At 51.8% G+C, this 23109-nt stretch overlaps 1 protein-coding gene across 35 annotated transcripts in view; it reads right to left on the minus strand.

Moving 5' to 3' along the window:
- Window positions 1-795: 795 nt before the first annotated feature.
- The window catches only part of MAP4K4 (mitogen-activated protein kinase kinase kinase kinase 4), a 159804-nt gene continuing 137490 nt past the window's right edge, over window positions 796-23109 (minus strand). For 20 of the 35 annotated variants that reach the window (XM_081156186.1, XM_081156191.1, XM_081156214.1 and 17 more), the window contains 11 exons: window positions 22168-22288; window positions 20958-21149; window positions 18769-18883; window positions 18296-18466; window positions 13304-13447; window positions 9242-9376; window positions 6877-6977; window positions 4722-4871; window positions 3772-3931; window positions 2964-3103; window positions 796-1107 (listed from right to left, as the gene is read on the minus strand). In XM_081156186.1, the coding sequence (XP_081012312.1) occupies window positions 1024-1107; window positions 2964-3103; window positions 3772-3931; window positions 4722-4871; window positions 6877-6977; window positions 9242-9376; window positions 13304-13447; window positions 18296-18466; window positions 18769-18883; window positions 20958-21149; window positions 22168-22288 (1513 nt within the window). In that variant the 3' untranslated portion in view covers window positions 796-1023. The remainder of the gene's footprint in view (window positions 1108-2963; window positions 3104-3771; window positions 3932-4721; window positions 4872-6876; window positions 6978-9241; window positions 9377-13303; window positions 13448-18295; window positions 18467-18768; window positions 18884-20957; window positions 21150-22167; window positions 22289-23109) is intronic. The other 15 variants (XM_081156211.1, XM_081156213.1, XM_081156206.1 and 12 more) reach the window with 1 other exon arrangement.

Below are 23109 nucleotides of genomic sequence, written 5' to 3' on the forward strand. Positions count from 1 at the left end.
GTCTCGTGTGCCTACCGAGACCTGTGACAAAGTAACAGTCCAACTCCAATCTGACAGTTTGGTATTAAAATTAAATTAAACATTAATGTTTTCCTCCAAAACACATAAACTAAACCACCTCTTACTGCATTAAAAACAATGAGGTAGGCAAAGAAATGAACGTGGCTAAAAAGCGTCTTTCCTCTGCAGCGCGGGCGTGGGGACTGGCCGCCACTGCTGGGTTTAGACGGAGTCGCCCCTGCGGCCGGAGCGCTAACACTGTCACACGGTCTGGCCATGACACAAACGCACACATTCTCTCTTCCTTTCTTTTTCAAGAACCATCTGCACATGATTTAGGCAAAACCTGGTACACAGAAAAATGACTGAGTCCTCGGCGAAGCCAAACAAAAAAATTCCAAAAAAACCAAGACGGGACCCCTTCACCCACCCTACCCACCTCCCAAGCCCCACCCACAAAAGTTATCCTAGTAACTGTCTTTCACATTTTATAAATATTAACTTCTTAAACCTGCCCCTTCTTCTCTGTCCACATATTGTCACATTACAAAAAGAAATGTCAATTAAATACATTGTTAATGTTACTATATTAAATCCGCTCTCGCCTCAGCAACCTGCCCATCAAGACTACCACCTACACCCCTGTGCCCACTTCCAATAACCCACAGCACTGGCACGGTCTCCGCCTCCAGCACCCGAGTCCCTCAGACAAGACATTCCGGAGCCGAAGGAAAGGCGTCTGTCTGCTTTCTGGTCCGATGCTCGATCCAAAACACTTAGCACCTGACGGGAGAGTCTGAACAGCACCAGCTGCATTGCAGCCTTGATTTATTTTTGAGTAAGGAAAAAAATTTTAAAAAAAGATTGGGGATAAACTGGTAGGGAGCAGGAAGGGAAGGAGGGAGAACCCCACGCGGCATCTGCGCACACGGCCGCCTGGGCTGCCCGGCGGCGCTGCTCCGGCCGACGGGATGCCGAGTCCTCGGGGTCTGGCTGGCGGCCAGCGATCCTCCGGCGGGGGCTCTACCAGCTCAGAAGAGAAGTCCTGCCTAACGTCATGAAATACACCTGACTGCTGCCACCAGACCGGACAGAGGCGAAGAACACCTGCAAGAGCAAGAGAGAAGGGGGTTACGGGAAGCAGCCCTGCAGGGCCCGCCAGGCACCCGGCTGCCAGCAACCTGGCCGCCGGCGCAGGCGGGACGCTCGAGCCCCGGAGGCTCCTTCAGAAGAAAACCCGGGAGACGTCTACTCTTCATTTATGAGGAATGAAGCCATCTGTAGCCGATTTTTATTACAACTCAGAAGACTAATGAGTCCAGCAACTCCTTGTACGTTGCCATATTGTGAGAACTTCCAAAGAAAAAAAATATGTTCCTGAAATTGGGCTCTTTCTCCCACCTCCACTGGGAACACCTCCTTAAAATAACGTGCTTAGAAAACTCAGTGAGTCGGTGAACAATGGGGAGGACTCCTCAGCAACCTAATTTTTCTCTCTTAATAAATGAAGCTTGCCCGGCCGGCGTGGCTCAGCGGTTTGAGCCTCGACCCATGAACCGGGAGCTCACAGTTCGATTCCCGGTCAGGGCACACGCCCGGGTTGCGGGCTCCTACCCAGCAGGGGGCGCAGGAGGCAGCCCATCAATGGCTCTCTCATCACTGACGTTTCCATCTCTCTCCCTCTCTCCCTTCCTCTCTCTGAAATCAATAAAAATATATTTTTAAAAATTGTTAAGTTAAGCTAAAATGTACTAGCTATTTCATAACTCTGTAATTTAATTTTGTACCTTTTACTAATAAACTTTGAGGGATATGATATCATGAGTTATAAAATTATTTAACAGAAGTTCAAAGAATAGTAAATTGTGGCCACATTAAGTACATCTGGAAAATATAAGCCAAAAAGCTGGTAAAGTCCTGGATAAGGTCTCAGGTGGTACGGATTTTCAAGGTAAGAGATTCGGGAGACATGAGGAAAACGTTACTCCGTTAGCAAATGACCTTCTGGACTGCAGGAGAAAGTGGGTGGGTGGTGATGCGGCTTCTGGGTCGAGTATGCAACTGGGCAGGCAGACGGCCGGCTGGCGAGGAGGGACCTACGGCTCCTCTCTATCGTGTCAAAATTTTAAACTTCATCTGAGAAGTCAGCCTGCAGGCTGGTTGCCAGGATGTCTCCTATACTGTAACGTGACACGAGAGGTGGAAATGCTCTCCGAGGAAAGCCCCTCAGGCTGCAGACAGGCCGCCTCAGCCCATCTCTATCCTCGCGAACAGGAGAGAACGCTGGGCTGGTGAAGGCCGGCTCCCGCCTGGCTGTCCCTCCCAAAGCCGGCAGCCGGCCCCACGCCCATGGCCATCCCTCCGCTCCACTCCAAAGCTGGTCTGAGGAGGGACCCCCTAGGGGCCAGTAGGACAAGGGTGTGGTCAGTTTTAGAAAAGTAAGGTTTTTAAACTGGGGCTCGACGCCCCGGGTCTCAGCTGCAGGAGGTACTAGTGTTTCTGTGGAAACGACCCCTCGGCACGTCTCATGTGCAAACTGTCAAGTTATTTCAGGACTCAAAAGGCAGAAGAACAAGGGTATCTCCTGATACACGTGGGCGGAGGGACCTCGTACCTGCCCAGATCTGCGCGGTGGTTTCGTCTGACCCGAAAAGAACCCTGTCCACCTAACCCTGGCAGCGTAACCTTCCCTGCTCCGAGGTCAGACAGTCTAGACAGGCCACCTGCTGGGTTAAAAGCTCCGTACGACTGTCTGCAGAGAGAACCGTCTCTCCATCCCCTCGTAGCCAAAAGTATCTATACACACGTCCCCACCCCCACACGCAGGTCTAAAATCCCACTACTAGAGACGCTTGAGGAATTTACTTTGGAGTCTATCAAAGCCCTAAGAAAAGCTTCGCCGAACTCCCTGAAAAACCCACCACGGCTGGAGCAGCAGCGAGACGGGCCCGAGGGGGCGTTACCTTGTCGTTGCGCTCACACAGGAATTTCAGTCTCTGAGCCCTTTTGTGCATAAACACGCCATCCAGGTGACCTGTCTCCACAGACCGGATCTCTATGGCCTTTTCTCCCCAGCCCATCGTCTGGTTGGATCGAATATAGGCTGTTGGAGAGGCAAAAACACGTAACGATGAGGAAACAGCCGTGAGAAGACGCTGCTCACGTCACCCCCCCGAAACGTCCAGCGGTTGAGAATTTCTGGTTTAAGGATCTCGGCCTCGTAAGCTTCTGGTCCCCCCGGGAAGCTGTCATCCGAATCGGGTGGAATCCAGCAGCTTCCGTGTAGCGCCTGCCTGCCGAGTTTATGCTCGGTGCTCCCACTTTCTACGCCCAGTCACGGGGAGGGCAGGCAGGGACCGCGGCTCAACCGCAGCCGACCCGGAACAGTCTGAGACCTAAATGTGAAGCCCTGAACATCCCAGCGGCCCGCTTCACCCGGCCCGGCCGCGGACACGTCCGTCCCGGGCGCGAGGCTGCGCTGCGGGTCGCGGCTCCGCGCTGCCAGAAGCAAACCACACACCTCTCCGTCTCCCTCTACTTCCCACAACCAACCGACCTGTCCCACTCCCCCGAACGTCTTAAGGCTTAAATGAAGGACTGCCAACGGCAGGAGCTTTAGAAGCGTCGAGGAATTACTTGGGTTCTGTTCTAGGTTAGTCCCATGGTCTACAGTCTAATTCTCCACCGTCTACCGCCAACCGCTCTGCTGACACACACGCGGTCTGGGAGGAAGCTCTGCGCTCAGAAACGCCGCCGCCTCCAGGGACACACCTACGGACGTGGGCATCTCCCCCCACTGCAGGACCACGTCCTTGGTGATCCTCCCGTAGGTGTTCACGTAGACGCCCTCGTCCTCGTAGCACACCAGCAGCTCCATGCCGTCGGTGTTGGGCAGGATGATGATCGCGTGAGGCTTGATGCTGCACTGGATCTGCGGGGGAGAAGGCACAGCGAGGCCGGTCGGGGCCAGTCTTGCCCTGCGCGAGCGCCCGGTAAGATTGCCGGAGGGCGCACCGGTCATACTCCTGGTGATAAATACAGCAGCTGGGCAACACTTGGGGGAACCCATGCAATCTATGTCCCAAAGTCTGCCTTTTACAGGTCAGACACTCTACGAGTTCACATTTTCTGAGGTCCCTGGAAAATATTTAGATTGTGGGCTCCATTTAAGAAATTATGGTTCCTCGCTTGGCTGGGCGTGGCTCAGTGGTAGAGCATCGACCCAGGATCCAGGCGATCGGGGTTCGATTCCTGGTCAGGGCACATGCCTGGGTTGTGGGCTCGATCCCCATTTGGGGGCGTGCGGGAGGCAGCCGATCAATGACTCTCTCATCACTGGTGTTTCCATCTCTCTCTCTCCCTCTCCCTTTCCTCTCTCTGAAATCGATAAAGATATATTAAAAAAAAAAAAAAAAAGAAATTAGTGTCCTCAAACCACTCCCAACCCAGGGGTGTTTGGACCTACCAGCTACTGGCCCAGTCCCATCCCATGTTAGTCAAAGCAGGGCTAAGGTCTGCAGGAGGGCTGCACAGAGCCAGGAGGGACAGTTCCTCTTGCCTCAGAGAACACGGACATGAAAACGGCCCGTCATTTCAAAACTCACCCCCACACGAGAGGAAGCAAGGGATCCCTGCTTGTGTTAGTTCATTAAGCAGAGTAAAGAAAAGTCAAAACAAAATGAAGCCAGTCAACCAACCATAGAGTGTGGGTTCTCTCTTACGTGTGTTGGTAGATAAATGTCATAGACGGATCCCGAATCCACATCAACAGCATGGAACCCAGCGCAGGACCCATAGATCACCTTCAGCCTCTGGCCCTCCTCCACAGTGAGGTCCACCAGCAGGGGCTTGTGCACCAGCTCCCCGAACGACTGCAAGTGCAAACAGGTCACCGAGAGAGAAGCAGTGAGACGGCAGAGGCCTGATCTCTCCCAGATCAAACTAGAGAAGCCAGGCCCAAGTTATTCAATTACGGAGCCACCCTGCAACAACTAAAGGCAAAAACACTCTTTTAAAAAGCCTTCAATTTAATATGCTTTTGTCTGTTAACGAGAATCTAGAAAACGCTTCTTCCAGAAGCCATGTCCCAAGTTCTCCCTACCTAGTCCAAGAGCTCTGCTCTGCCACTTAGGGCCCTGCTGTACGTCTCAGTGAGACACGGACGTGAAACAGTCAGGGTTTTCTAGAGCTCGCTCCTCAGCTGCTTCAATGCAGACCACGGACAGAGAGGAGGGGCTGTGGGAGCCACGTACTAAGAATTCTATCAGCAGGATCACCCCTGCCACTACTGACTTTTAGTTGACATTATTACGCTTCTACTTTCACTTTCCCACTAGAGTGGTACAAGAGACTACGGCACGCAGGCCTGGAGGGCCTTAGCTCTTCTTTAATGTCAGTACCTACAGCTCACAAGGCAGATTTAAATAAGATCGTCAAAGCAACTGGTACACTACCTATAACATAAAGAATACAGTAAGAGCTGATCTCAGAAGACAGTTGTAATTTTATAACCAATCACTTTCACTCGATAATACGTAGATTTATTTTTTAAGCAAATCTGATAACCACATTTAGCCTCCTTTACTGGAATCAAGCAATAGCAATCTAAATATGTCAATTTCCCAAGTAAGTAAAGGTTACTCTGCATAAAATATATCAAAACTATTTTTAAAAATAAGTAAATAGTGCCTGGCCAGCATAGCTCAGAGGCTGAGCATCGACCAACAATCCAGGGGGTCACAATTCGATTCCCCGTCAGGGCACAAGCACGGGTTGTGGGCTCGATCCCCAGCAGGGGGCGTGCAGGAGGCAGCCGATCAATGGACCAATGACTCACTCACCACTGATGTTTCTCCCTCCCTCCCTCCCCCTTCCTCTCTCTGAAATCAATAAAGATATTTTTTTTTAAAAAAAATAAGAAAAGAGAATCATTTTAGATGAAAAATTCTTAATTTCACACCCTATACTAAACAGTCCCAGGGGTTATGCTTAAGGTTTTGTGTCTAACATTAGAAATGATATTACTAAGTTATTTATAATACCTAATGTCACAGTAATATCATCTTAATTAAAAATTTCATAAATTTGTATCTAGGGCAAACTCTAATTTTTAAAATATCAAAAATACCCATATGAAATAACTTAACATTTTTCTACAGTATTTTTTTTTTTCCTTTTTTTAAATATATCTTTATTGATTTTAGAGAGAAGAAGGGAGAGGGAGAGGGAGAGAGAAACATCAGTGATGAGAGTCATTGATTGGCTGCCTCCTGCAGGCCCCCAAATGGGGATCGAGCCCGCAGCCCAGGCATGTGCCCTGACCAGGAATCGAACCCCGATCGCCTGGATCCTGGGTGGATGCTCAACCGCTGAGCCACGCCCGGCCAGGCTACAGTATTTTTCTTTAAACAAAAATGGAATATTATACATATTTTAATCTACTTTTCTATCTGGGTTGTAATACTATACTACTCATCATGAATTTCTGTAATTTAATTTTTAACTATACATCTCAGGCTGTCTACTGTTGGCTTCTCTTCTGTTATTAAATGTTTAGACACACCCATAACGTCAGGTGGGTCAGGGTCTGCTTTTTAATGGAGGAGGTGTTATTCTGTCTTTTCCTCTGTTACCATATCGCTCACTGATCAAGATGTCTGCACCCCACTCCGGGCTATCAACTCCCACTCTGAGGACCCGAAAAGCAGAAAGCTAGGCTTATGCCATTAGGAATGGCCACTCTATGGAAAGTTATACACTCTATTAGTAGACAGCTTTTAAATTATCAGTTTTAACTGCTCAGGGTCTTAAAAGTTTTCCCTGGCTCTTGGTCACACTGTAGCTAACGCTACTTTTAAGTGCACTTGATGCTGTTACCTTAAAGGCCATAAATTTGTGATATGGCTTGGGTGCCCACGCATAAACTTCCACAGAACTCTTCAACGCAATTACGAGAAATTTGATTCTTTCATATTTCACTGGAAAAACAAACGAGAGAAGCACAAGTCAGTATCAACATGGAACTCTGAATTCTTTCGGCTGTCTTCTGCGAACTTTACAAAAATGACTTCCACTGATTCATCCAAACCTACAGCAGGAAAATGTGGAGCGAAATCACAGTTTCCTTTCCAACTTCTCTGTGTGTGATTCAGGCCATTCCCAAGTTCTTGATGTTATGCTGGACTCAATTCCAATGCTCTGGTTACTACCAATGAGTACTTTCACTAATGTTCCTAATCTTCTTACATTGCAAGCATTTAATTGTCAAGGGCAGTGCCAGGCACAGCACCCTGAGGTCTCAAGGACTCAGCAGAGCTTGAAAAGGACACTGATGACACTAATCAGCCAAGGAGCTCCTGAGCCCAGCAGGAGGCGGACCCGCGCTGTGCCTTTCCCGAGTCCCACCCGAGCTCACAGGCTGAGCCGCACAGACGCGGCCCCAAACCGCCCACTGGCTGAGCGTGAATTCTATCTGTTTCTGTGTCTAAGACCAAGACAGGTAGTAACTTAGGATTCTACCTAAAGTTCTGAACCAGAAGAGCAGGAATAAAGAAACCAACTATCTATCTATACATATAAATAAGACTACGTGTGTACACACCCACAAACACAGCTGCTTCACGCTCTCGGCCAGGCCACTCCGCTGACAGGCACCCTGGGGGCCTGAGCACGCGTCTGGGCAGACCCGGCAGTTTCTCTGTAAGTTGTCTCATCTCACACTCTGACCTGACTCTTCCTTTGTACATGAGAGACGGCTTGTTAACTTGATGTCTCTCCCTGTTAAATTCCATATATTGTCACGATTCAAATCAGTAGGTGACATTAACATTAAGACACAAAGGATTACCGAGCTGTCTAAACTAGTGCAGTTAAACAGTTTTCCACGACTTTAGGAAAATTTCATATCTGCACCGTTAACCTGACAGTGACTAAGTACACGTGGCTACCAGGCACTTGGAACGTACTAGTGCCGCTGAAAAACTAAATTTTAATGTTTATTTCATGTTGATTAATTCAGATATAAATTTAAATACCCCCCCCATATAGTACAGCACAGGTTTTGATAAACTGAGTACAATTTCCTAAAAGTATAAACTAACAAATGAATGGTATCACCCACTGGTGTCTCCAAAAGTGCTGTGACGCTGTCAGAAAGGATCCCAAGGGGCTGCTGCTGGCTCTGAGGAGAAAGGCATTTCCCTCCAACACGGCTCTAGCGCCCCGTCGGATGAGCTCTTCATAAACATCCCAGCTGCTATCCGCTGGTGTATTAAATTTAGACTTCGATGGTTTTAGTTACACCTCAACAAATAAAAATGTTTCACATAAACACAACACAGGAAGCCCTAATCCCAAAATCTATACCAAGGAGATGCTAGTGCTTTTTGGGATCACTCAGAATCATTCTAATACTAACTAGGGTGACTCCTCTAATTGTCACTGACCAATAAACTGAGGGCTGTGAACAGATTACAGAGCAAGGTAACGCCAGCAACTGTGGCGTCCTGGCCCAGGAACGACTACAGCATATACTCTCATAAACACAGGAAAAAAGGAAACACAAGCAGAAATCTGGGTTCAGCAGGCCCCTTATGCTGGTAAGTCTTAGACTACAGACCATCTGCTGACCTTCTCAAGCTCCCACTTCAAGTGATGTGTCATCTCTCCCACAGAGCTTTAATCTGACTACACTCCATTATGTCCCCTTTATTTCCAACATCTGTACTGGTATTTTGTTTTGTTTTTAATACACAAAGAAATTTCTTTTGTCTTGTTCCTGTGAGATGTTATTTCATGAGAACCACAGCAGGCATTCCAGAAAGAAAAACAGTTGCCAGGAGCCCCCGACTGGTGCCAGGTTCTTGTCCGTTAGGAGCCCAGGAGCCCTGCAACACTGCGCTCGGTCCAAGACGCCGAGCGCGCCTCGGGCAAACCGCGCACGTTCCACCGGACGGCCAAGGACAGGGCCGCTGGTCCCCGGTGCTCCAAGCCGACCGGCTCCCTTGCAGGGCGTATCTGCTCCGCACCTTGCGGAGAGGACTGTGGGCTGTCAAAGGGGAAGGGGGAAGGGACTGTCCCAAGGTGACGAGTGCAGCCACGCGCCTCAGGACGAGTGTCCAGGATTAGGAGGTGCCTCAGCAGCACAACAGCGACGAGGTACAGGTGTCAGGAGCGAGCCTGCCAGTCCCGCTTTCAATGGGACCCTAAGCAAGCCCTGGGCGGCGCGGCCCGCGGCACTCACCGACTTTATAGTGCACACAGCCCTCCAGGTCGCCCACGGTCGTCCAGCCCTGCTTCTTCTCCACCTCCGGGTCGTTGTGCAGGATTTTATTCCTTAACCAGGACAGATAGTAGACACGTAACTTATCCTTTTTGCCTAGAAAAACAAACAGAAACATTTTACACACATATTCCAAAGAGATATCATCATCATCAACAGTAACCAAAAGAAACCTCAGTGAACAATAAATATCATCCCCCTAAGGGAACTGTTTTGTATCAGTTTTATTAGAAACTCAATTCAAGCTATTCAGGTGGACTTTTGAAATCCAAGAATTATTACAAGGTACAGCCTGAAGGAAAGGTTTGAAAAGGAATAAAGAATTCACACTTAGGTAGACAAACAATGTTAATAAACCACAGAGTAGTATGAACACCTTCGCAACAGCACTATCAACCCTGCCTGTGAGGTGCTTCACTGCGTTAGGTCGTCTGACCCTCAAACCCCTCCAGTGTAGCTATTCCTTCCCATCTGGCTGCACAGCGGTAAGTAAATCACTAACAGGAACGCGGATCCACAACGGGTGAGCCATAGGCTGGAGCTGTGTGCAACTCACCCAGAATTTGTAAAGAACTCGTGTAAATCAGTTAGCAGGGAGATAACCCAACAGGAAAACTGGGCAAGCACCCAGAAAGGCAGATGCGTCAGATGCATACAGAGGGGCCTGTTCTCCGCAGTCAACAGTGAGTGCCCATCGGGACCGTCCTGAGGGTCAGCGTCTACAGCCACAGAGCAACTGCCGGAGGCAGGAGACGCTGGGGAACCAGAAACGTCAGGAACCGCTCTGGAAAGCCTGAAGCTTGGCACTGCCTACTGAAGTCGGGTACACGGGCCCCTGGCACGGCCCAGCGGCCTCTCTCCTAACACACAGGTGCGTGTGAGCCCCGCACACAAGGACGTTCAGGGCAGCACCGTTCACAACAGCCCAGGCAGGACCCCCAGCAGGGGCTATCAACGGTGGAACGAGCGAACAGACTGATGTGGTCAGACACAGACAGGACTAAAAGGCACAGAATACAGCTATTAACCACCAAAAAAAAAAAAAAAATGACGCTGGTCAAGAAGGCAGGCATTCACATCAACAAGCGACAGACAATCCCTGACCATGTGGACAGACGCAGAAAAAGCATTTGACAAAACCCAGCACCCATCTCAGGATAAAAACTCGAGGAAAGCCCTGGCCGGGTGGCTCAGCTGGTTGGAGCATTGACCACGCGCCCAAAGGCTGCCAGTTTGACTCCCAGTCGGGGCACATGCTCGAGGTTTGGGCTCAATCCCTGGCGGTGGGCGTGCAGGAGGCAGCCAATCGATGTCTGTCTGTCTCTCTTTCCCCCTCCTCTCTCTCTAAAATCAATAAAAAAATATTTTTAAAAGGTCAAATGCTTTCCTATATACTTGTAAAAACAACTGGAAATTGGAAACTAAACACTCTGAAAAGGCAGTGAAAAGTCTGTACGATACTGTACCAGTGGGTAACTGCGCACCTGTCAGAACCCACAGAATGCCCAACACCAAGAGTGCACCCCAACATAAGCCATGGACTTAAAGCAGCCAGACACAAGAGAAGACCTATCGCTTTAGCACGTCTGACTTCAGTTCAGTAAAGGAAAACCAATCGAAGGCGTTGAAGTCAGGACCATGTTCCCGCCCGGGGGAGGGGGCCGCCTGTGACGGGGGAGCAAGCGAGCGTCTGGGGTGCTGGGGCTGCTTCGTTTCTTCACCAGGGTGAGGGCTACATGGCTGGATTCTAACTGTGGCGATTCGCTGAACTGCAGACTTGCTATCTGTGAACTCGCTGTACTGTGTCTTATACTTTTTACATTCTGGAGACCTTGGGAGGGTACTGAATGTGGGAAATACTCAGTATGCTAAAAGCGAAACAAAACAAAGGCCACACAGTTTTATGAACAGTGTTTTATTCCCACAGTGGGAGATACAGTTACAAGAAAGAAGTAAATACAATAAAACGTTCACAGAACCATCCCCAAGACGGTGGCCTCTATTCGTTCTGAGTTTCCTGCCTCCGAAGCTCCCCGCGGTTGGCGTGCTTCACGTGTATGACTGTGAAACCCTTAAAGCTGCCAAAGGAGAGACGACTATGGGGAATTCGAGCAGCAGCATCCCTGTCCCGCTGACTGCGGATCCCCACGAGCCGTCCTGTTCGCCGGTCAGTGACATCTAAGCCACTTCCGCCGGCAGGCTGGTTTCCTCCTGGTAGAGAGCCTGCTCCCCCCAACACCCACGCTTTAAATGGCTGTTTTCTTTTACGTGGGATGGTGAAATTTTTGCATTTCAACAAAGACCTTTACTTACAACTGTGGATGAAAAGGGGCCACGTGCTCACCTGACAGTGCAGGGGAGGCCTGCGTGGGGGCCTCGCAAACTCAGGGTCCTAAAGTAACCACAAGGATGGTCTGAAATTAAAACTTTTTAACTAAAAGCAGTTTATAGTGGGTGGTCATGTCCTAGGCCAGTATCTTCCCTGACAAAGGTCAGTCTTCACCTTCACTGAGCCTGTCCATTGTCTTTTTGCATCTGTGATAACATATTGTTGGAAAGTCAAAGTAATTTTCCCTTTTCCCGACCCCTCAGGGCACAGGTGCCGCTGTGCGGAGACCACAGGTCCCCTCGTTGTTCCCGAGTTAATCGCTGACTGTTAACTACCCAGACCCGCCTAAAGGAAGTGTGTCCATCATTTTACTGTCTGTCCAGTCCCAGAGGTTTCCCTGCTTTGCCTCCTCCCGCCTCCCTGACGGTCACGGGTGGATTTCATGGAGCCCGCTCAGGCCGCCTCCTCTGACTGATCTGAAAGGTGAGGTGCAGATCTGCCACCTCCGGGGCGCTGGCCCCGTCGGCTGAGATTCCGCTTCCCCGCAGCTGTTTGGCTCAAATAAACTCATAACAAATTCTTCACAGGTTTGTTTGAATGTTTCATACATTGACACAACCAAAGTCCTATTTGAAAACTAAAATACCTGCAAGAAATCTGTTACAGATAAACAAATATAACAAGCTTGAGTTAGCAGGTAACTAAATCAGAACTGCTGCTGATTTTAAGACCTATTTAAGTCTTATCTTGCATACGCTTTGATCCCAGCACTAATACAAATTATTAGGCAATCATGACCTAGGAAACAGGAGCATGCACGCCGCAGGTTAAGTGATCTACACAGATGTTTGTGAAACGTGTTTATGTGAGAGGGGAAAAGGGGATGAACTGAAAGACTCACGACGGAAGGCGAGTAAATCAATGTGAGCACAAAGAAACGCACGGCGCCGTGCCAAGCGGTCGTCACGGGAGGGTGCTTGATGCCACGGAAAGAGAGGCGACGTGGTCCGGGCAACAAGAGCGGACTGTGCACCCGCGTTCAGGACCGTGGTTACGTGGGAGGCGGCCGGAGGCCCGCTAACCGCGTGCGCGACAGAGCGTCAACGTCCATTAAAGCCAGCAGTCGGCACACGGGGCCTGTTTTCTCGCTGTTATCCTCTGGACGCCTGAAATGGTGCATAACCATTCGTAGGTAGATATCTGACCCTGTAAGTGTGTATTTTGAGTGTGCGTCTGCTTAAAAGACTGGAAGTTAAAAACCAAACAGTTAACACTCATTATCTTTGGGTGATTTTACGTCGCATTTCTCCGACTTGCTTTTCGGTAGTAGTCTGTCACTTTCCCTAATGGACATAATTTATACTGAAAAAGGAGCTCTTTCTGAAAAGCAACTTACAGTGTTCACTGACGTAAGAAAAAAATGCATTACTTCTTACTGCCATGGAAGGAGTAGTTCCTTTCGCACGAAGGAGCACAAGGGAGGACACCACCCTACGGGCTGGCGAGCCCAGAGCGCAGAGTGGTCCCGGGGAGGCGACCCGCCCGGGCGGGGAAGCCCAGGCACGGTGCCCCGCGGGTCACGCCTGGTTCGGCGGCATCTCATTTAGCCACGGCTTCAGAAAATGAGACGGCTGAAGGCCGTGCCGGGCGCTGTTTAAACAGTGCGAAGCCCTGCTTTACTCACAAATACTCACCGGATATTGTCACCAAGACATTCAAGCCCTCGAGGACATCCATCTGCTGAAACCGTCTTCGGTTGATCAGCGGATACACCTTCCCTTGGCCACTTCTGTCCAGCAGCATCAGGCCACTTTCTGTTCCCACTAACAAGTTCACTCCTGTTTCAAGGACACAGAAAGGCCGGGTTACACTGTGCCTGGCTGGCGGGGGGGTCGGAGGGCAGCGCCGCCTGGAGAGTGGGTTCCTCACTCACCCACAGAAAGAAACGCTTGGCATGGTCCCAGGTGAAAGGAGTCCAGCTGCAGCCAATGGCCACAGGGAAGCGACGGGGAAGGGCTTCCTCAAACACAGAAAAGGCCTGGAGGGGAAGCGGCAAGCCTCTCGGCCTCCTCCAGAGCCCCCGCTCCCGCCCCCGGCTCCCGGGCGCCTCGGCCCAGCAGCACCTGGCACGAGTTCCTCCCACGCGCCACACGCATGCTTCCTGTGTCTGTCGTTCCTGTCACGGGAGCGGCTGCATGTGGTCCCTGAATGCTGAACGGTTCACGCCCGGCCCGGCTCCTGTCACTCAGCTTAAGCTTTTCTTAGAGACCGTTCTCCACCGTCGAGAAAGCAGCAACTGCACTCTGTGCCCCAGCTTCTCAGGAATGTGAAAACACTTCGACCCCCCGGACCCCCCTGGCTTCCCGCTGCCGCCGAGTGCCCCCCGCTCGCCCCGCCGCGCGGTCTCCTCCCTCCTCGCCCCCACGCGCCTCTTCTCCCTGCCACTCACGCCCGCTTTGCCGTCTGGCTGCGGGACAGCAGCTCTGAGCCACTAGCCCCTCATTCCACGCCCGGGCCCCTGCTCGCTACCGAAACCCTCCCCGCAGCGCCATCCTCCCCCACAGCGGCGCCCTCAAACCAGCCAGGCTGGCCACCAAAGCAGGAGGCCCCCTCCTTTCCCCTCCCTCCGCTCTCGCCCGACTTCAGGCCGCGGAGGGCGAGAGGCCCGACTGAGGTGCTGCAAGGGCCCTCTGCTCCCTCGAGCCTGCGCATCAGAGCCCCTCCCGCAGCCCCGCCGAGCGTCCTGCGCCTTCAGAACCACGCTCCCGACAGGCGCGGGCGCCAACGCCCCGCCGAGCGTTCAAGCCCCTGCCCTCGAGCCAGCTGACTTCCTAATGGTTCACTGACTTTCTTCCTTGGCCCAGAGTAACTTTAACATGCAGCAGAGACGAGAACAAAGTACCTGTGCTTTTAAAGTAATTGCTCAATCACTATCCCCGTGACCCACGTTTTACCACTCGCACCCCACTCCCAGGAAACATCAAAGGAGCCACAGGGAAGGCAAGAGGAAAGCACCCTCCTCCGGCAGCCTCTCAGCCCCGGGCCTGTTCCGAAACGAGCAGGTGAGACCCCACCCGAGGAGCCCCAGTGGGTCCTGGGAAACGCAGGGGCCTGGGATTTACACCTGCCCTTACTATCACTGCTGCTCAGACTCGGCAACGCGCAGAGGGCCCAGCACACATGGGCAGCTGCAGATCTGCAGGACCACTGCTGGGGTCAAGTGCAGAACACGTAACAAACCCTCCTGAGTTCCAGTCGGACCCGTAGGCCCCGGTAACAGTGCGACTGCAGGGAAGCCCCACGCCCCCTCCCAGACACTGCGCCTCACAGGAGCCCCCGGCGGACGCCTGCGCCCACCCACAGGTGCCTCCTGCCTGGTACTGTCTAATGAGGCAGTTTGCCAGAGCCTGGCATACTATGAAAGTGCTCCAGAGAATTTGAGGGAAGCCTCTGGAATTTGGGGGAAAGGGAAAGACCTAAGTATTCACTACCTATCTTGAGTGATCCTTAAAATTAAACAAAACCCTCAAAATAGCACAACACAAGGAAAAGGCCTGTAAGCGCCGATGGTTTGTACAACACAAGGAAAGGCCTGTAAGCGCCGATGGTTTGTACAACACAAGGAAAGGCCTGTAAGCGCCGATGGTTTCTCCCACTGCCTGCAGCTGGGACTTCAGAATGTCCCGTCCCCACCAGCTCTGTCCGACAGAACTTTCCACTGTGACGTCCAATGTCAGCCAACGGCCACATGGGGCTTCTGAGCACCTGGCCTGCGGCTGGCCCACTGAGGAGAACTTCTCCATCGCGAGACCGGTGGCCACGTCACCACCAGCGCAGCAGTGGCCGGTCCTGGCGCTTCACCAGCCAGGAGGCATCTGGGCTCCTGGGCGCCGGAGCTCAGGGCAGGACACTTCCCAGGCTCACAGCAGCCACTGGGTTTTCACGAGAACAGTTCTTTACCAGAATATAACACAGCCAATCACGACTTAGCGCGGGGAAAAGGAAACCGCCGCCCAAGCCAAGGCAGGTATCATCAGAACCAGAGAAAGACACCACGCACTGCGCCCGCCGTCTTCCCGTCTCTGGCTGAGGCTGTCGCTCTGCCGGGGCACCGACGCAGAGTTTACTTGGCTGTTACGCTTGGCACTTCCCTTCACACACCTAGGCGAGGCACCGCTAAACACCTTTAAATCATCTGCAGCAGATAAAACCAACATTAACGGACAGAGCTGCCGTCAGACAGAGCTGGTTCCAAGGTTTCGTTCAGTATTTTCCTGGTCCATCTTCGATATCAAGTACCTGGAAGTATCTATATATCAAGAATCCACTCATAACTGACCCAAAACATGAGCCTTGTGAAATCTGTTATTTCTGGTTTCCAAAAATAAACAGCATTCAAATAGCAATCACAACTTTACAGTAAGAAAAAAATCAAGAAATGAAAGATAAAGTTGAAAAATCCTCTCTCTCTCACACACTGTGGAAGCTTCACTCACGCTGGACAGTGGCTCCCTGGCCATGATGGGCTGTGAGCAAAGTCAGGCTGCATGCGGCAATAATTTCTTACAAATACAGTTAAACCTCCCGGCTGTTGGCTATAACCAAACACAGGCTGTCCTAGGAGCTGGGATTGTAGTGAGGAATCTGGTTGATGGGAAAGGAAAGTGGCTACAAGCTGTGTGACACGTGACTTAAAATTCCCTTTACGTTCTACGATAAATATGATATTATAATAGTCAACTGCAGACAATTCATTATGAACGTAAGAACGGAAACAATCATGTTCAAAAGATGTGTTAGAATAATCTGGCTGGGAATGGAGCGATTGCCTCATTAAAAATGTAATAAATGTGCTGCAATTTACAACACAAAAGTCAGGTATATAAGGTGATTAAAAAAGAATGCTCCCAGCAAGCGTTTTCCCAGAAGGTACAAACACATGAGGGCATCACACATGGTCAGCCGAACGGAAACGCTCCGATCTTCCACCTCAAAGCAGCACCGCAGTTCTCAGAACCGTCTCCCCTCCTGGCTGCACCTCTCACAGGCCTGCTTTAACTTTTCCGGTCTGAGTCTTTAAGAGGCTTGTTTTAACTCAGCAGGTAACTCACGACAGCGATCAGCAGTTTCAGGAAACCCGGCACTGAGGGCCCCAGCCAGGAACAACTCACACACCCCGATTTTTAGAAACGTTTCCACTTTAAGTCACCGCCCAGTCTCTCCCCTTAACAGTGATAAAATGAAAAGGCCTACCCCATTTTTAAAAACATAGGCTCAAGACACTCTCCTGTTTTTCTCAGAGGTATTGAAGTTAATTAGGAAAAAAGAATTTTAGTTTAAGAAACTCAGTTAATGGCACACAGAACGGGTGGGGCAGGCAGTTTGCAGGACATCAGAGGAATATAAAACAAGTGCACTTCCATTTCTAACAATTAGCACATCTCACAGTATTTCAACCCTGAATGCAACAATCATGTTTGATGATATGAACACCCCCCGACAGGCCTCACTATGAACGGAAAAGACGGGCTCAGCTCCCGGGACTGTCCACAGGGACGCTCACGCTCACTGAGCCGCAGGGTGCCCAACAATGCCTGCCTGTGCTCACTGTCACCTGAGCCCAGTCACCCCCAAATGGCTTGTGTCCTTTACCTAGAGGGCAAATAGAGGAGCGTCCTTAAGATCGTTAGGGGATTTAAAACACTCAGCAGTGGTCAGGGACAGATCAAGTCCAAAGGTGGGCGGGCAGGAAGTGGGTCAAACGCAGGGCCCTTCCTCAGGGACAGGGCAAGGGACGTCGTGAGGGTCAGAGATGAATGTCGGGCCCCCAGTGTGAGCCTCAGCCGTTCGGGGCAGGCTGAGCAGCTGGTTGAGCGGAGCTGGCTCAGTCCCCGTGGGGAATGCAGAGGACATTACAGGAAGGCACGTGTTGAGGAAACTGTGCTGGACTCAAAGCAATGAAAGGCCTGCTGCATCCCTCCCACCTGCACTTGCAACGTCAAGGAGTAAGGCCTTTCTGAGAAGCAGGGTCCCTGTGAAAAGCAGCAGGCCTGCCGTTCGGGATGGAGGGGAAACCCCAAGCAAAGGGCTGGAAGGTGGAGTAAGAGCAGGGGCTCTGTGGGAGGAGGGAGGGCCGGGCAGGGGCGACAGGAAAGCAAGGCTGAGAGTGGGGAGGGCAGAGGGCTGCCGGGCAGCCCTCGCCTCCCGGGGTGGCCCAGGGGCTTCGCAGACACTGCGAGCACCGCAGGCAGGGCGGTTCAGCAGCCCCAGCCCCTTCTGCACACTTGGCCTGGGCCAGACTGCTTTTAAAAGCTTCATTTAAATGTCAGGCCCAAGGCACAAAGAGTGAGGAAATACATGTTAAAGTGACACATTAAAAGAAAAGCAATCCAACAAATTTCTCCTCTCTCCCTACATATCAAATGTCTTTCTCATCTGTTCACTCTGCTTCTTTACATAAAGAAATGGCAACGAGTCACTTTCCAATACCTGGCGGCGGGAACAGGTGCCAGAGCGGGTACCTCACACGCACAGAAGGGACAAGGGTAGGATCACAGGCGCCTGCCATCCTATCTGTCAACTGCTCTTCAAAAAATCCCCAAACTATCCAAGCAGGACTTCTCTAAAAGACCAGCCTGCCGTTCAGAATAAAACTAAAAGGGCCGGAGTAGCAGTGAGATACCTACCCCATAAGGCAGCACACAGGATCTCAGAGTTAAATCTCTTCTTGTATTTGCGGATCTCTGGGGTGTCGCTCTGTGGCCTAGTGTTGGTGGGATTCACATTGACCACTGAGCCCTTCCGGGTGGGATCTTGCCTTATGGCTTCTGGTCTCATTCCATCACAGGAAAATCCCACTGAAACAAAGTACACTTGAAATTATTTTCGGTGCGCTCCAACCCCGTGCCTGCCTCCCTCCCCAACTGCACCGAGGAAATATTCACGAGCCATAACAGAGTCTCTGTCCCGGAAAAGAAATTTGTGGGAGATGGATATGGAGAAGGGAATCAACTGAGCAGCTCACTGCAAACAAGGCGCTGCGAGCAACGGGGGGTCTGAGGCTGCACCGGCCGCCGCGCCGCGCCCAAGCCACGGGACAGAGCAAGGCAAGGGGACAGAGCCCCCGTGGCCCCCGCCCTCTTGCTGCTACTTGACTTACCCACAGAGGTCACTGTTGTGCCACCAGACGGAGAGATCTGCAGTAGCCGGGGGTCTATAAAAGGTGTAAAGGAGGAGGATTTGTGTCTCTGGAGGGTGCTACTAGCGGACTGAGTCTGCAACGTAAATTTCAAACTGTGTTAATAGGATGACATGAAAAAGATACACACTAACACTCCCGCCCGCTCCGATACACACTAACAGTCCCGCCCGCTCCGATACACACTAACAGTCCCGCCCGCTCCGATACACACTAACAGTCCCGCCCGCTCCGATACACACTAACAGTCCCGCCCGCTCCGATACACACTAACAGTCCCGCCCGCTCCGATACACACTAACACTCCCACCCGCTCCGATCCTGCCCTGGTCCCCAACACCAAGCCCCGCCTCCTGCACCCCTCCGGGTGCTCCCGAGGGTGCCCCGGGGTGTGCGCATCCCCTCAGGACGCTAACGCGACACTACCCACACCATCTACTCTTCGTGCTTCCGGTTTTTTAAAACAAATAATTATAATGAAAACTCCTAGAGGAGGTTTGAAATGTCTTGATCTCAATTCATCAATTTCTGAATTTACTTTCCTGTCCAGAAAAGCCCAGTTAATCTATGTTGGAGTCCCGGCAAATCTTCGTTTTATAGGATTTATTGTAAAGTGAGCCTCTTGCCCGACAGCTGCAGGCACTTTGGCTGCCACCGTTTTAGGTGCATCGTCATTAAACCTGTATCCAAGAGCTCACTACTGAGGGTGCAAATGACAAAATCAGCCACATCCCTTTGCTCTCTTAGGAGCACTAGTGTTTTGGTTAATAATGTAACTTAAGAGAAAAAAAAACCACAAGGGAAGTGAAACAAATTGTTAAGTGAAAATGTAATGACAATTAAAAACAAAGAAACAGCAAAGTAACCTTGCCGGTTTAGTGGGTTAAGGGTTATAGTCAATACTGCACGTCAGAACAACACGGAGCAAAGTCGGCACGTAAACACGAGAGGGTGCGAGCCAGGTAGGCAGCTCTGGGGACAGCAGACCTGGTCTGCTCAGGGCCTGTCCGGGACCGTTTCCCCACCACGGGCAGCTGAGTCACCCGTCCTAGAGCCACGCCCTCCTCGGCGCCCAGCGACACAGCTGCCTGCTGCGGGCCTCCTGCCCTCGTCCCTGGCCAGTGGCCAACCCAGCCGATGGACAGTCTGATGCTGAGCTGCCTTGGAAGCAGTCGACTTGCCCCTGCTCCTCAGGGGAGAGGATTATTCTGAATCTTTCTAACAAGGGAACCGGGCAGTTAAAAGCTCACACTGACAAGACTGCTGAAGCTAAGGGCCACTTTTGACCTCCTTCAACTGCTAGACAAATGCATTTAAATCAAACCTCCCAAGAAATCAAATCACTGGTTCAGGTCAGTAACAGGTGCTCAAGGGGCACCCCGTCACTGCATGGGTGGGAAGGGGGCACGGCCTGTTCCAAAGAGCAAAGAACCACCTGACTGGCATCCGACTGCACCCCAGCCAAGCCCTCGAGCGAGCACAGGCTCTCCCACTCAAACCTGACGTTACCAACACACTCAGACCTTCTTGCTTGACACCCTAAGTTTTTAGGTTTCCCCCCAAAACATCTGGTCTCTTCTTAAACTCTGCGGGATTGTGAATTTCAAGGAAAGCAATCCTTTAACAGGGTTGGTGAAAACAAATAAAGAGTAACCAACCCACGACACCTCCCCGAACAAAAGCAATCCAGCCCTGTCGGAAGGAAACTCCTGCTGAGACGACAACCTTGTCCAGATGAGGCCCAGTATGCTTAACCAACTAACTGCTTCTGAGTTTCATTTATTGGATAAAAATAAAAGATTCCACAAATGACTCTGAGTTTCATGTGAAATACATCATGGGTCTGAGAACACGGCGATCACTTTGCTTAGACTTTATATAGAGTAAACTGAACACAGAAAAAGCCATGCAGCTGCACTGGTCTAGAGAAACAGAGTGAACTGGCAGGGTTGAGGGAAACTGGTCCAGGTTACGGGGTTTATATGCGGATCTGAAACATGTTACTTGGGGGTTGGGGAGAAGGGTGGGTGACAGAAGAAAGCGGGTGGGGAAGGCAGGGGAGGGACGTGGAAAGGTCTCCTCTGCAAACTAGCTACCAGGCCCTGCTGGTGCAACCCTAGGAGAGCAGCCAGCTGTGGTGCAAGACATACCTCATTAGTAGTGAGCTTGTCCTGGGGTGCCTGTGGGGACATGGTGGGTGTCGGCTGGCTGGAAGATGGGGAGGAGGAGGTGGAGGAAGTGGAGGAGGAATGGCTTTGCTGTAAGAGATCTGGCAAGAGGTGAATGCGACCGGCAAAGCCATTGCTCTCATGATGGCTGGCACGCTTTTGGTCAACTGTACTCTGTAGAAAAAACAGGCACACTTGTCTCGCTCAAGCGCTGCTGAAATGGCCTATGGCCCTGCTGATTCCTGACTGTTTGGGTGCGGGGGCTTCTCGAGCCGCTGCACTACCAAGGAGGCCGGAGGAAGTGGGCCCCAGTCACCCACACCTCCTGGCTGGCTGCCTACGTTGAGCCAACAGAGCTCCAAATACCTCATCTGGTGGCAACTGGACTCGAGCAGCAAGCGACCTGGTTTATCTGCCACACTAGCTGCTGTCACCAAAATCACGAGCAGTTTTCTTTTTAAACCTTTCTGTCTAAAGCTCTAGAAAGTCCCCACAGCTTCTTTGAGTCCTATCTTTTCCATGTTCTTCTCACTTTCCAACCCAATGCATGGCCACCGCAGGAGACACACTCGGGGAAAAGTCCCCAGCGCTGGGTGGGTGCCCTGTTCTATTTAAATGAGCAGATCGCTTCCCTCACAGCTAAGCTAAGAAGGGACCGGCAGCTGCAGCTCAGTCATCCAAACTGAGCGCGCCTAGGGGGACCCATTAATAGTCAACGGGAAGGAAACAGACATTTTGGAACACACAGAGCGACCGCCAGCCCGCCGCTGCGCGAGGCCTCCCATGACTGCCGGGCTCGGCGTCCGGAGCTCCTGCCTGACTCAGCCCCTCGGGGCACCAGGGACCCGCAGAGCGACAGCTGGCTGCAGAGCCTCGGAGGCTGCTGCGCAAGGCCGGCTCTGCCCCGGCTCCCACAGCCTCCTGAGGGCACCCTTGGCTTTTCTCTCATCAGACAGACTGGAGACCCAGCGCGGAGCTTGAGCGAGGCTGCCGCAGAGCATGCACGAGCAGCGATGGGGGGGCTGCGGCTACCTTCTCGCATGCAGCACACCTGCCGCCCGGGCCCAGACGCTATCCTCTGGGCCTTGTTAACAGGAACACAGATGATGTAGAAACAGCATGAGTGAGTGATGAGCGGGGGTTAATGACGACAGGAGCAGCTCCGCCCAACAGCCCTGCGGAGACACGGTACCTGGCGGACAATCAGCGTGCCCTCCTTGGACGGTGTCATGGCTGGTTCGCTCTCGACATCGTCATGGACAATCATGGTTTTCACGGACTCCGTCTCACCATTGCTCAAATTCAGAGACGACCTATTGAGAAAAGCCCAGAGCTGAAGGACGTGACCGCGCTCAGTGGAGGACATTCTGTTCATAGTTCTCACCTTCTCAAAGGCATTAGGCAGTCAGGCTACGGGCAGAACGTTTCCTTAGGGGACGCAAATACTTAGCGCTTTCCCTCCAACAGGTAAGTTCCTGCCAGTATAGTTTTTATTTTGAGCAAAAAAAAAAAATAGAATGAATGCTTATGGTTAATTAAAGTAGTTAAACCAGTAGGAACTTTCCCTGTTTTCATACCTTCAAATTAAAAAGGAAACAAACTACACACTGGGAGCCGGGGGAGGCCCTGGGGACCCGCACACAGCGAACAGCAGGGAGGGCACTAGGCGGCCTGCTGCTCAGTCCCCTGCCTGTCACATGCTCATGGGGTCTCACGACAGGGTAGGAAACGGCCTGGGTCCCCGCGGGGAAGAGACTCGGGGAGAGTCTGGGTCCCAGGGGGAAGAGACTCGGGAAGAGTCTGGGTCCCCGCGGGGAAGAGACTCGGGAAGAGTCTGGGTCCCAGGGGGAAGACTCGGGAAGAGTCTGGGTCCCAGGGGGGAGAGACTCGGGAAGAGTCTGGGTCCCAGGGGGGAGAGACTCGGGAAGAGTCTGAGTCCCCGCGGGGAAGAGACTCGGGAAGAGTCTGGGTCCCCGAGGGGAAGAGACTCGGGAAGAGTCTGGGTCCCCGCGGGGAAGAGACTTGGGAGAGTCTGGGTCCCAGCAGGGAAGAGACTCGGGAAGAGACTCGGGAGAGTCTGGGTCCCAGGGGGAAGAGACTCGGGAAGAGTCTGGGTCCCCGCGGGGAAGAGACT

The sequence above is a fragment of the Miniopterus schreibersii genome, assembly GCF_964146895.1.
Source record: "Miniopterus schreibersii genome assembly, chromosome: 13".
In the NCBI taxonomy this organism is placed as follows: domain Eukaryota; kingdom Metazoa; phylum Chordata; class Mammalia; order Chiroptera; family Miniopteridae; genus Miniopterus; species Miniopterus schreibersii.